Source organism: Chaetodon auriga, chromosome 1, assembly GCF_051107435.1.
Source record: "Chaetodon auriga isolate fChaAug3 chromosome 1, fChaAug3.hap1, whole genome shotgun sequence".
Lineage (NCBI taxonomy): Eukaryota > Metazoa > Chordata > Actinopteri > Chaetodontiformes > Chaetodontidae > Chaetodon > Chaetodon auriga.
In genome coordinates, this window is record NC_135074.1 from 7,812,150 (window position 1) to 7,824,663 (window position 12,514).

The 12,514-nt window shown below is 43.9% G+C and overlaps 1 protein-coding gene across 5 annotated transcripts in view; it reads right to left on the reverse strand.

Moving 5' to 3' along the window:
• Positions 1–376: 376 nt before the first annotated feature.
• The window catches only part of kif13ba (kinesin family member 13Ba), a 45,176-nt gene continuing 33,038 nt past the window's right edge, over positions 377–12,514 (reverse strand). For 2 of the 5 annotated variants that reach the window (XM_076740525.1, XM_076740441.1), the window contains exons 27-39: positions 12,352–12,451; positions 12,048–12,174; positions 11,856–11,911; positions 11,640–11,764; positions 11,263–11,538; positions 11,021–11,173; positions 10,773–10,850; positions 10,586–10,636; positions 10,251–10,407; positions 9,282–9,412; positions 8,434–8,493; positions 7,501–8,092; positions 377–6,489 (exon numbers count right to left, since the gene is read on the reverse strand). In XM_076740525.1, the coding sequence (XP_076596640.1) occupies positions 6,284–6,489; positions 7,501–8,092; positions 8,434–8,493; positions 9,282–9,412; positions 10,251–10,407; positions 10,586–10,636; positions 10,773–10,850; positions 11,021–11,173; positions 11,263–11,538; positions 11,640–11,764; positions 11,856–11,911; positions 12,048–12,174; positions 12,352–12,451 (2,112 nt within the window). In that variant the 3' untranslated portion in view covers positions 377–6,283. The remainder of the gene's footprint in view (positions 6,490–7,500; positions 8,093–8,433; positions 8,494–9,281; positions 9,413–10,250; positions 10,408–10,585; positions 10,637–10,772; positions 10,851–11,020; positions 11,174–11,262; positions 11,539–11,639; positions 11,765–11,855; positions 11,912–12,047; positions 12,175–12,351; positions 12,452–12,514) is intronic. The other 3 variants (XM_076740793.1, XM_076740701.1, XM_076740611.1) reach the window with 3 other exon arrangements.

Below are 12,514 nucleotides of genomic sequence, written 5' to 3' on the forward strand. Positions count from 1 at the left end.
TAAGTCCATATAAGCAGGTATTTTTTGAGAAATGTGGTCAGCTCATCAAATAATGTCGAGTTTCATTGATGTAAAAGAAACAAACAGCACTTCACATCAGTCACCAGTTGTTGGTGAAGAGGAGCTGGTGGAGTGCAGTCACTACACGCTGCATCAGCCTCCAACACCTCTGCACACGTCCGTATACATTCAGCCCATCTGGTGCAAATAAAGAACAAATACTCTGTTAATCTTCCTTCTTTATTTTTTCTTACCAGATTACTGTTCAGATGATAAAAAATGAAAATTATAAATGTATTATAATACATGTTTATTCTTTGGATTGCAGCATAGAATTACATAAAACAATTAAATTAATCAAAACCCAAACTTGTGCTCAGATTTTTCTTTTTATAAGTCTTAATATGCGCATATATACACATACATACAAAGAACAACCACTCCAATGGTGCACTCACACATACAGATGACACATCAAGACAAATCCACTCCACAGAATCAACAGTAGCAACAAACATAATTGATAGTGATTGGTTAGGATGATACAGAAATACTGTTGACCAGGCCGAAACCTCATTTGAAACCCATGTTGGATTATTAAAATTCATCTTTCGTTAAATGCGTCAAAGGTTACAGGGACTGGAGGGGCTTTTTTTATTTTTATTTTTTCGCAGGAGTAACAAGGTTCTACTAAAACTCCCGACTTAGCAAGCACCGAGCCCTCTCCTGAAGATCCTATTAGCCTTCCATTATTACACAGCTCAGGTAAATATGGCCGCTGGTACCTAGGAAACTTAAATGCAACGTGGTATTGATACCAACTGCCTTTAAGATGCACCAAGAGGAGAAGTTGTATCTGAAAAGCAAACCCAGGTGCAGATCGGCATTGCCAAAAACTGCAAAAGAAGAAGAAGAAGAAGAAGAAAAAAAAAAAGGCTGTGCACCTGCAAAAGGGCTGCATTACATCACCTGACAGCCAAGTATTGCTTGTGTGTGTGGTTTATTCTAATATTAGAGAACACACAGAAAGTGAGCTGAATGCAGCCGGATCAGTCGTGAAGCAGGCTCGAGTCTGTGCCAGCTACAAGGCCTCAGGGACGAGGGCGGCGGAACACTCCGGACAGGCAGAGAGAGGTAGTAAAAAAGGTGAACGCTCACGACCGAGACGAGGAAACGTTTTAGTGCCTGGCAAATACAAAAGCTCGTTACTTTTCTGCAGGTTCAATTATTATTATTATTATTATTATTTTTTTTTTTACAACAAAACACAACCTCAGATCTCTGGCTGGTAGCAGCGGAATGATCCCAGGTAGGCAGAAGCTGTCAGGCATGCTGCTGCAGGGCAGTGGTGGCTTGTAAATTCACTGATTTTGATCATTTTCTGGTTGTGTATAAAAATTCCCTGTGTGGAAGAGTCGGGCCCTTTTGTGGCTGAGGTGTGACAGCAGCCAGCAGGGGGCGACACAATAACCATCCCTCCAGTAAGGCAGGAGGTTCAATCTGTGAAATGTTTCTCCAAAATCCCTCTGATGTCTAAAAACCTGACAGCATCTGTGACCAAACCACCTTCGACTGAACGGTGTTGATCATCAGAAGGTGAGCTTCCTCCATCCACTGACGTCTTTTTAATAAATGTGAACCACAATGGTTTTACACGGCTTCGGAATGACTCTCTTCAACAGCACAGGTTTATAGTACAGCGCGTTGAGTTAGAGAGCTGGGATTGTTCCTGCTAAAACCAGTCTGGCTCCAGATTGAAGGCCACGTTAAGGTGGAGGAACATGTTGCTCCAGACCAGTGATCCCACAGTTAGCACAGAGCTACAGGAGGCGATTGAGCACAGAGATAAACAGAGATATGGGACCAATTCAGAGCAAAACAAATGCACTTAAGTCAAAAAAAGGAAACAAAAACAATACAACAAAAATGCAAAGAAACTTTCTGTGGGGCTGAAGACTCCTACAGATCAGTCTGCAGTCTGAACATGACTGGACACAAATGTGTGAATGTGGTTCTTATGGTCGATACAGTCACATTTATAACACTGCTGGCAGAGATGGAGACCACCGAAATAAAGTTACAACATTAAATCCATTCCGAGCAAAACAGTTATTACTAATGATAGTTTGCTTTTTACAGTTTCTTTAGTGAAATGGCTCTTAATGATCACCACGCAGCCCATGAGCCACATGTTCCTATCTAATGTCAGCGTCACACTCGTTAAACTAATGCGTTTATGCTGCTGCTGTGGAGAGTTACAAAGGAGGAAGTGTGCTGGAAAAAGACAACGTCGCTTATTACCACCACTTATTAGCTCTGCAGTCATGTCAAAAAATAACTCCCAATTTATCCACCTTCCATCTTTTTTTACTTGAAATGTAGTTGAGCGGTGAGTGAAGGAACATAGCTGAAGAATATTGCTCCAAAAACTCTAAACACTGAACCGAAAGCAGAAAATTCAAACAATTTCAGTACAATTTAAAGCACAACAGGAAACTTGAGAACACTGAACCATTAAAAAAGCAAAAATAAAAAGATGGATTTTCTTCCTTCATATACAAGCGTTCCACAAATGAACTCTTTCATCACCTCTGGAAACTTCTGTGCAAATGAACCGAAGCGTTGATATGAAGACAGTGTTGGAAGATACATGGTCGTGTGATTTCTGAGGCACAATAACATAAAGGGACATCCAGAAGCCTGAAGTGATCTCAAACCCCTTTAGCAGTGCCCTGAGCCAAGACCGGGACGGGAAATCCCACCAGCCACCGAGACTGGAATTCTAAATGACAGCGGGGGTCAAAGTTTGTTGCTGCTCGCTCAAATCAGAAGTGAAGTGGCAGCTGGTGGTCACTTCCCATCTCGGCGAGAACTCACGGACACGACTGAATCAAAGCCACGTCCATCCAAAATATTCTCTCTCTCTCTCACACACATACGCACACACAAGAAAAGTGTACTCCCTTCCTTCGTTACCACATAGCTGCTATGAACCACTATATTCTAACACACAACCAACCCAACAAGAGTCCATTCTATGAACCACTTCACAAGTCCAACCAATAACATACCAGACAGCCACCTACAGTATCCAATCAGAGGGTCCTGGGCTTTAAGGCCAGATAATAAATACACAGATAATCACAGATAATATCTAGACTATGGTGATACATTGTCTCCTCGTCTCATACTTCAACTCCAACATTATAGTTTCCTCTTCCTCTTGAAAAAAATAAAAAGTCCATGGAGTGATTATTCACCCAGAAAATATTCAGACCTACTCTCACATCTTCTCCAAGGCTCACATGACAAAGTGCCTCATTTGTTTAGGAATTGTACTGCTTCATATTAAAAATATATTGGCCACTGAACCAAAGCGCCGCCTTCAGTTTCTCTGTCTGGGATTAAAAAACAAACTACTGAATTCCTATCCAGTATACAGTAAGAGATAGAGAGTGTCAGAGAAATCAATGGATCCATTTACAGGTAAATTTACAATGCTAATAGCAGCAATTTTCATGGAATCATTTGTGCAATATTTCTTAAAATAAAAAGGCTTTATCAATTTTCATGCGATAAATGCATGTGTACAAGCATTTAAATATAAATAGTAAATCCATGCCCCTCGAATTAAGAAGAGGCATGATCAAAAGAATGGAAAACATATATCCATAAACATGATAGTGTTTGGACATACCAAGTGCGTTTACATGCGCATGGTATGCCAGATGATGTATTGATAAGCATGCATCAGCACATCATCTCCTCAGGAATCCGCATAGATTCCTTAGTATACATGGATGAACCGAATGTCCCCTCAGTGGACATCAATAACATGTCAACTAGCATATTCAGGTTAGTCATCACCGTCACAGCCATTAGAAATGAGACATGGTGCTAAAGGACACCGAGTAATGATGAAATACTGCTTCCATCCACCATTAGCACATGCTTGTTGCTCACTTGGTGAGACAGCATCACTCTAACTCAGGATGACTCAAACTGAACACTTTACACTGACCTCACTCTACTTTATGAAATGGGTACTAGAGAAAACAGAATGATCACAATCGAAGACCCAGAGGCCGAGATATCCTCACTTTTCGTTTGTATCAATATGGGTAAGCTCTAAAAACACTAGAGCCTACATCTCCCACAATGCAACTCTAGAATTTCTTTTGGTAGGCTTTCCCCATATGTTCTTTGTCTGTGTCTATCAAACTCCACGTGCCCATTTTGTAAGACAGGCTTTCTATGCAAAAATTATAGTATTCAGGTAGTACCCCTGATGACATCATCAGGGTTAATTTCTTTACTTTTCTTTTAGACTTTATAAAGCTCCCTCTAGAGCTGCAGATGATATTGCACAACTGTTTTCACAGGTTGAGCAGCACTCCTGATGACAAGTAAACCAGACATGTAAGATTGGCTGCGTGTCCCTTTAACTTGTGGACAAGCGGTTGGAACACGTGTATTCAGTGCACATTTATCATGAACTGATGGTATACATGATGAACCGTACTGTGGTGTACCACCAATGCTTTCCCATTAATTCATATGTAAAGAATAAGGTCACTGTAAAATGTTGAAGTCCCTCTGGAATGTGACGTTCAATAAAAAAAACTAATTTCAAAAACTCTTTCTTCAACAGACATGTCAGGGCTGTTCAATCAGCCAGAACGGCGCTTGTGTTGAAGACTCTCCTGAAACGCACAGCTCGTTCTCCCACCTGTGTCAGTCACTCAGAAACAAAAGGTAAAATCTGTTAGAAAACAGATCAAATGCATAGAAGCAAGTTGGTTCTCTGCTCAAGAATGAAACACGCAGCAAAACATCTGCGTGTCCTTCTCACTTTCTTTTCCTCAATACATACACATGCCTCTTTCCCACCAACACACCACCACAGTGCTCCTCTCAACAGCGCCTCCTCTCAGATGGAGAACACACTCGAGTTTAAGGTCATCACGAGCCATTTTCACATTGTCACATTTCAGGTTGTTAACACTCCTCTATCTCTGTCTCGCTGCACCATGACCACAGACGCCGTCTGCTCACATACAGATGCTTCTTATCCAACGTCACCAGTGCAAAATCCACTTTTAAAGCCTCCCAGTATGAACAATTTGCTTCCATAGTGGCTTTGTCCAACAAGGACTCAACGGTTCCTGCTTTACACATATAATCTTCACCATCAACAAGGCTAGGACATGAACCTGTGCACAAAGAGCAACACCGTACAGCATTTACACACGCACGCATGCACACGCACACACCCCCCTCCTTGTCCTTTCCCCTCTGCAGTCCCTGAGATCACCCCACACTTAGCTCAAGGCATTCTCTTAAACACAAACACAGCTAACAGACAATTAATATACAGACAAATGAATGCAGACCAAGCCATGGTGAAGGCACATTCTGGGAGGATCTATCTTCAAAAGAAAGGAGAAGGAGTCCAGGAGGAGGAGACGTGTCTCAAACAATGAGTCAAAGTGTCTGTCTGCAGACATAGAGAGCTCAGGGGAGTGGCAGCTGGAGCAGGGGGTTCTGGGACGGTCTGGTAGAAACGTCATATCCAGGGATGCAAATGCATCACAAGTGAACTTGCTGCATGACTGGGGTCTGACAGCAAATTAAAAAAAATCTAATCGATCTCAGCTTGTCACAAGAATGTGGTTACATATCAGAATGCCCATACAGTATATTTTGATCTTTTCTACCTATGACTACTAAGAAAAACTAATCATTATGAATGGTGAAGAAAAAAATAAAAGTGGCTAAGTTTAAAAGTTTAAAAGATATTCACAGAAAAAGACAAAAAAAAGTAACTCCTGCCTAAAATGTGATTAGTTTGCATCCCTGTGCATCAGCTCCAGACCACAGCGTCCGATCCACACCCCTGCAGAGCCGCAACATCTCAAGTACAACAAAGTCTGCACTGACCTCCGATCACTCTGAGCAGTCTTCCCACTGACCACCGTTCATGGAGCATGATCTTCCCACATGATAAGAGTCCTTCCATGGACTTCCATATATTCTGCAGTCTTTCATCTATTTACTTGCATTCCCTCTGAATGGTCTCTTCACTGACATTATGCTATTTTTATCCATTACCTGTGAATGGACGTAGTGAATGTAGTTTCAGTCTATAAGAGGGTAGGCAGAATGTCAGTTCTGATGTGGGAGCCTGTTGCATAGCTGCGAGGAAAAGAAGAGAGGAGGAGTAGTAGGAGGAGGAGGGCTGTGGGGAGTTCATCTCTCCCATCTAGCTCCTGGTTTCCCTGTCTCAGCTGCTCCAGGACTTGCGGTTCTCCCCCCGGCGGGCAACAATGGCTTCTCCTCGCAGGATGGGGACGTGGGCGGGAGGAACAGGGTCTCCCGTGCGCCGACTGGCTCGATCACGGCAGGACAGCCGGTTTGGGCGAACCAGCACCCCGTAACCCGGTTTACATTGGAAATACCGATGACCTCCGACCGAACCGTCATTTTTACCTGTAGGAGAAAATAAAGAAGGTCGTCACCACTAATCAGAGGTCACTCAGCGCTATAATGTAAAGCTCCACCAATTAAAGGCAGCTTATACCATGGTCTGGGTGAATACTCGATTCTGATTGGCTGCAGGGTGTCCGTTAAAAAGTGTTGTAGGACACCTATAAAAAAGTTCCCGTCAAATAGCCTGATTGTTCTAAATTATTGCGCTGGCTCAAACGCTAGTTGGTAACCGTGGCAACAGAAACTCAGAACATACGTTATTTCACAGCTTATTTATCACAACGGCAAGACAGTAGACAACATGAGTGATTTTATAGTTTCCTTTAACCACATTTAATGATCAGAGTGAATGGTGGATAATATTTCTTGCAATAAAATGATTTAGGAAACTATCTGTGGACTTTGATTCTTTGAAACAAAATTTCGCATCATCCTCTGGACACACACAAGCGGTAAGAGGTGCACTTGCCCTCATAATGTTAAGCAATCGTCTCACTCCCCTCCACTGATTAGGCCTAATATAACAACTGCGGTGACCGAGCTGCAGGTTCTGTGGCCAGAGCCGCTTACCTTGGCAACACATCACAACGAGCGATATTAAATAGTCCACTCAGCCGCTTCTTGTGAAAAACTTACGATTTCAACCGTAAAAAACAACATTAACGTATTAATAATTGATTTAATATTTATTTCTTTCGTAAGTAACCATGGTATAAGCCGGATAATGCCCTTCGAGGTGTCCATTATCAGAAATGAATGGATGACGCGGAGGCGTGAAACATCCGACGTGAATCGGAGGACGGTTGCTTCCGCAAATTATCCCTTACATATTGACTGGGGAACCAGTCAGGGCTCAGCTGATCATTCTGAAATGCTTTCTACAGAAGTACTACAATACACTGTATGTAGTATAAATGAGAAGTGCTTTCACTTGGCCTGATGTTTGAGGAAGTGGTTTCTCATGCATCTACATCATTTGGGTGAACTGACCCTTTTGAATTGTGTACCTACCTACAGGGGTGTCCAGCTCCACCCCCACCCACACTCCCTCAGCGAACTGTGTTGTTCCCACGTAGCGCACTGTCCCAGCCTTATTGCTTCCCACTGTAACACACGCCCCATCTGTCAGCCAATCAGGCAGTACGTCGTCATGGCTACGCTCTTCATCATCCACAAAGATCTCCAGCCTCTCGAAGCCTTCACCTCCTCCTCCTCCTCCTGAGTTGACCAGCTTCTGTTCAGAGAAGGAGTTTTCTGCAGTGACGTTGTTGTGGTTGGTTGTGCTGTGGGAAATGGGTGGAGTGACGACAGCCATCTTGACGCTAAACTGAGAAGGAGAGGTCACAACATCGTTCCTGTCAGCACCCTGCTGCTGGGGGTTTGTGGGTAACGTAGTCTCAGCGGCCAGGAGGGAGGAAGATGAGGAGGAGGGTTGGAGGACGTCAGACAGAGTAACCGTAGAAACACTACTGGAGAAGTAGCCGCTTGATGACTGGCTGAGAGGGCTGAGGGGGGTAGTGTCATGCGGGTCATGCACAGGAAGAGGAGGGACTTCTGGGAACTCAGCCCGTCTGTCTTTGGTTGGGGGCCGTAGAATAGCAGTCTACAGGAAACCAATGGTTGCCACAGGAACGGAGGGACAGACGAGAGCATGCAGACAAGGCAAAACAACAAAGAATAATCAGCAACAATAATCAACTTCCCCAAAAACGTTACAATCACTCACTGGAACAGTCATTTGCTATAAAGTCTAGTGGTCAACTACACAGATAATGCTGCTTCCCTTTGGGCTAATAAATAAATACATGAAAAGGTCTCTAAACCACATGTGATGTACATGTACATTTATGTTACTATAGCTTGCAAAAACATTAAAAAAAACAACAACAAGAACAAAAAACTGTTCAACTTCTCAGGGGAAGCTGGACAGGGACACAATCTCACCGTCTCAGCCTTGACTCGGCTGTCGTCCCCTCCTGATGCCATGATGCGAGGAACATGCTGCTGAGTAACAACAAATAAGGTCATGACAAGCAAACACGAACGCTGGCCTCGCTGCCAGAGCTTGAAATTTAGCAGTTGAACAAGTCTAGCATGATTCATTATTCACTATGCATGTTTTTTTCAATTGTAATTCACAGTTAGATAAAGGCCTGTGCTCAGTTGCATAAAACCACTAAGTGTGCCTGAGAGAAATGAGTTGCGTATCTCCATATGGATTTCCTTACGATGTTTCAAGGGGAACCTTTTGATCTCTAAGTGTCTGCCCTTAGCTCCTTAAGTATTTCCTTATATGTTGCTAGGAGGTCTTTGGTAACTACTTTCCTTAGAAATTTTTAAATGAGTCCATACAATTCTCTTAGAAGTGAAATAATTTGGGAAACATAAGACAATGGCTGAATTTAATGTGACTGAGGAGGAGGGATACCAGCACACATCTGTCGGGACAAGGAAAACCCACTGAACTGTGAGTCATGTGCAACTTATTAGAGAATACAGATTGGATGCTGATGTAATGTTAAAGGATGATGATGACAGTGAAGTGTAACCATGGTAACTGAAGCGCCCATGTGTGTATCATGACAGTAACCATAGTGAAAGTCTTAGTTTAAAGACTTAGGCAAGGAGACTTAAGAGTCTCTCCTAAATGAACCCCTTAGTTTAGAGTTTAGGGAAACATCAGGGACATTTTAAGCTTGCACAAGAGACAAACTGAAGTTTGAAACTTAAGGTAGTTTATGCAACCGGACAGAGTATTCTGGGCTGCACTGAGCTCTGCTGACTCTGCTGACCTGCTGGCTGTGTGGTGAAGGTCTCAACTCCTTCTTGTCGTCTCGTGCTGGAAACAGAGACTTGAGCAGTTTGGGCATCTGAGGAACCAGCGCCTTAACTGAAAGATAAGAGGCAGCAAGTCCTGAACGACCTGGGGGAGGGGGTGGAGAAGTGAGAGAGGAGGAGGACAAGGCAGAAGAGGAAGGAAGCAAGGAAAGATGAGCAGGTGTGGGAGGCAGAGAGGTGTGAAAGATTAAGACCGGAAGTTGAAAGCGAGTCCAGAAAATGGCAAAAAACCCCAACACAGTGACAGACAGAAGACATCAGCTGGCCATAGGACACACTGACGTACAGATGGCTGATTTAGCTATTACAATGTGATTAAACATTCTAATTCACTGAATTATTGAAAAGAAACTAATAATAAAGAAACAGATTAATTCATTCTGTGAACGGAATTAATCTGAAGCACATGAGACTAGCGTGATTTCTGACATGGGCAAGAAATTACTATGAGAAAGAGAAATATTCAGACTGATAAGAGCAGCTCAATTAACACTGAAAAGCTTTGGTAATGAATATGAAGCAAGAGAAGAAACACACAGCATGAGACAACGCAGGTTACACAAACAGATGTGACTGACAACAGAAGGAGCAGGTAGGAATAGATACTACAGGGGAGGAAGGAAACGAGTAGAGACCCAGCATTTAATTATGTAAATGACACATGGGACTGTGTTGTGAACTGCTGTATGTCAGCAACATCAAACAGAAGGAGAAGAGGTGGAAGAAGAGCAAAGCAAGGAGTGTGTCAAAGCATTAATGAGACCAGCATACAGTCGAAATGGATAAGTCTGTTTAGAAAGAAGAAGAGGGGAGGATGAAAGAACTGGTAGGAGAGTAAGAGTATGAAGTGTGGAGGTAAAGTGATGAGGAATTCATTGCAGAGAAGAGAGGAAAGGCATAGGGGGGAAAGGGAGAAGGTTTACCTTGCTCTGGTTCCTGGGTCTGTGGTGGCGTCATGCCGAAGGGAGTCGGGGATGAAGAAGGGGAGGTGGAATAGGTGGAGGGAGAAGACGCAGGCCGGGGGAGGGTGCGGTGACACTGAGAAGGCATGAAGATATCCTGCTGACTCTCCCATCGACCCTGAGAAACAGCCAGAAGACATTGGTTTGAAAATAATTAGTTATGGTAAAAAAAACAAAACAAAACAAAACACTAAAGTTTTATCTAATTCCATCATACAAATTATTAAAACTGGATCCACAAATTATCACAACACTTTGAACTTGATGTAGAGACTGAAGCATATCCTGTGTGTCACCTTATCGTCGAGCAGGCAGGTTGTGGATAAGTCTTGTCTGCTACCAGACAGCTGAGGACGAATGAACAGAGAGAGAGAGAGAGAGAGAGAGAGAGAGAGAGAGAGAGAGAGAGAGAGAATACATTGAGAGAATTCACATGATGTTGTAGTATATTGGACAGTATAATGTCACTGTATTTGTGTTTACCCTGTGGACGGAAGGAGAGCTTAGGCTCCTTCTGTTGCTCCTCCCTCTGCCTGTCAGTTGCTCCTTCACAGCCACCTCCTAAAAACACACACACAACATTTTCAACATACTGGAAAGTAGAAAAAGCATAAAGTGAAGAAAGAAAAACAAACAACTTTTAACAAGCAATGAGTCTTGTAGGCTGCTGTGTGTTAAAATTTCATATGGATTAACTCTCTGACTCTAAATCTACCAGTTTCTCCATTTACCTGTCTGAGTCTATCCAGAGTCAGGATGTTCTCCAGACTGAGGACACTGCGGAGGTATTTCTCAATTGCAGCCTCGTCATCACCCGACTGGCTGTTGTGTGCGCTGGCAGCAAGCCGGGCCAGCATCTCCCTGTCCTCTGAACCAGGGGCGTCCTGATGGGACAAAACATCATGTTTAATAGTCCTCCGTGCTGATGTCTTTGGCAAAACCCTAGTTCCCTGACATGTTACCCCGGCCTTACCCCGGGGATGTTGGAGACCACCTCAAAGGTGACCCCACAGCCAGGTATGGTGCTGCGGGTGGACATTCTTCTGAGGAAGTTGTGGGCAAAACCCTGGCGGCCCGGGTTAACGTTGACGCAGATCCTCTTTCTCAGGACCAGCTGCATGTCGGCAGGGTGGCTCAGCTGAACCACCACTCGAACTGTCAGGTATACTCGCTGCTCCGGCCACGCTCCCCCACGACTGAGCTGGGGACAGTCATGGACAGTAGAGTCCCACGATGCCTCTGCTTTTACCTACAGGGTCGGACAAACACAACCAGTTAATGAAACGGTTCCCAGAACGGACTCCAGGAATTCCTTGGAAAAAAGAAAACCTCATGCAGGTCCATCCTCACCTCTCCATCGTAGTGTTTGACAATCTGTAGGTCAAAGAAATCGTCCTCATCCTCTCCGCTCAGGGTGGCATCCCAACCTCCAGCCTCAGGAACCTCAAACTGGTCTTGAGAGCTGAGGTCATCAGCTGGGAAAACCAACAGAAAGCATTGTAAATCAGCCTGTGAGTAGAAAAACCTGTGAGCAAGCATACGTCAGACAGAAAGGAAGGGACATACGTTTGAGGTTCAGGAAGACAACAGGAATATGAGTCTCCATGCCTGGCAGAGGAACCCTGTGAACAATCACGGTATATTTTCTGTTAAGGTAAGTTAAGGCAATCACAAGGAAACACAAAGTAAATGAAATCAGACACACACACACACACACACACACACACACACACACACAGACACACCCTGCTGTCATACCATTCAGCAGGTGCTCCAGGAATGCCGCTGCCAGCAGAGGGCACCATAACAGCGTTCCTCTCCTCTGTCAGAGTCAAGCGCCACTCGAGCAGCTGGGCCTCCCTCTCGATGTCGTCCTCTGTCTTTTCTGTGCACACGACAACGCTCAAACATTAAACACACCGTAAACTAAAAAACACTCATATTTTAACTAGCCTAATGCTGAAGACGCCCGTCAATACAACCTTGAGTTACAGGAGCAGAGAGCAGCACTACAGATTTCTGAATGTGTAAGCACAGTGACGTGTGTGTTTTTATGCATTACCTGCTTTGCTGACCAGGCTCTGCAGGTGCTGGTCGAGGTATTCCTGTCTCTTAGTGAGGGCACCTAACCACTGGCCCCTCATACGTTCCAGGTCTCTTTCCTTTAAAATAAACCAATCAGTTTATCATCTTCAGTTCCCCTGTATGTCAATGTAAGACCAGAC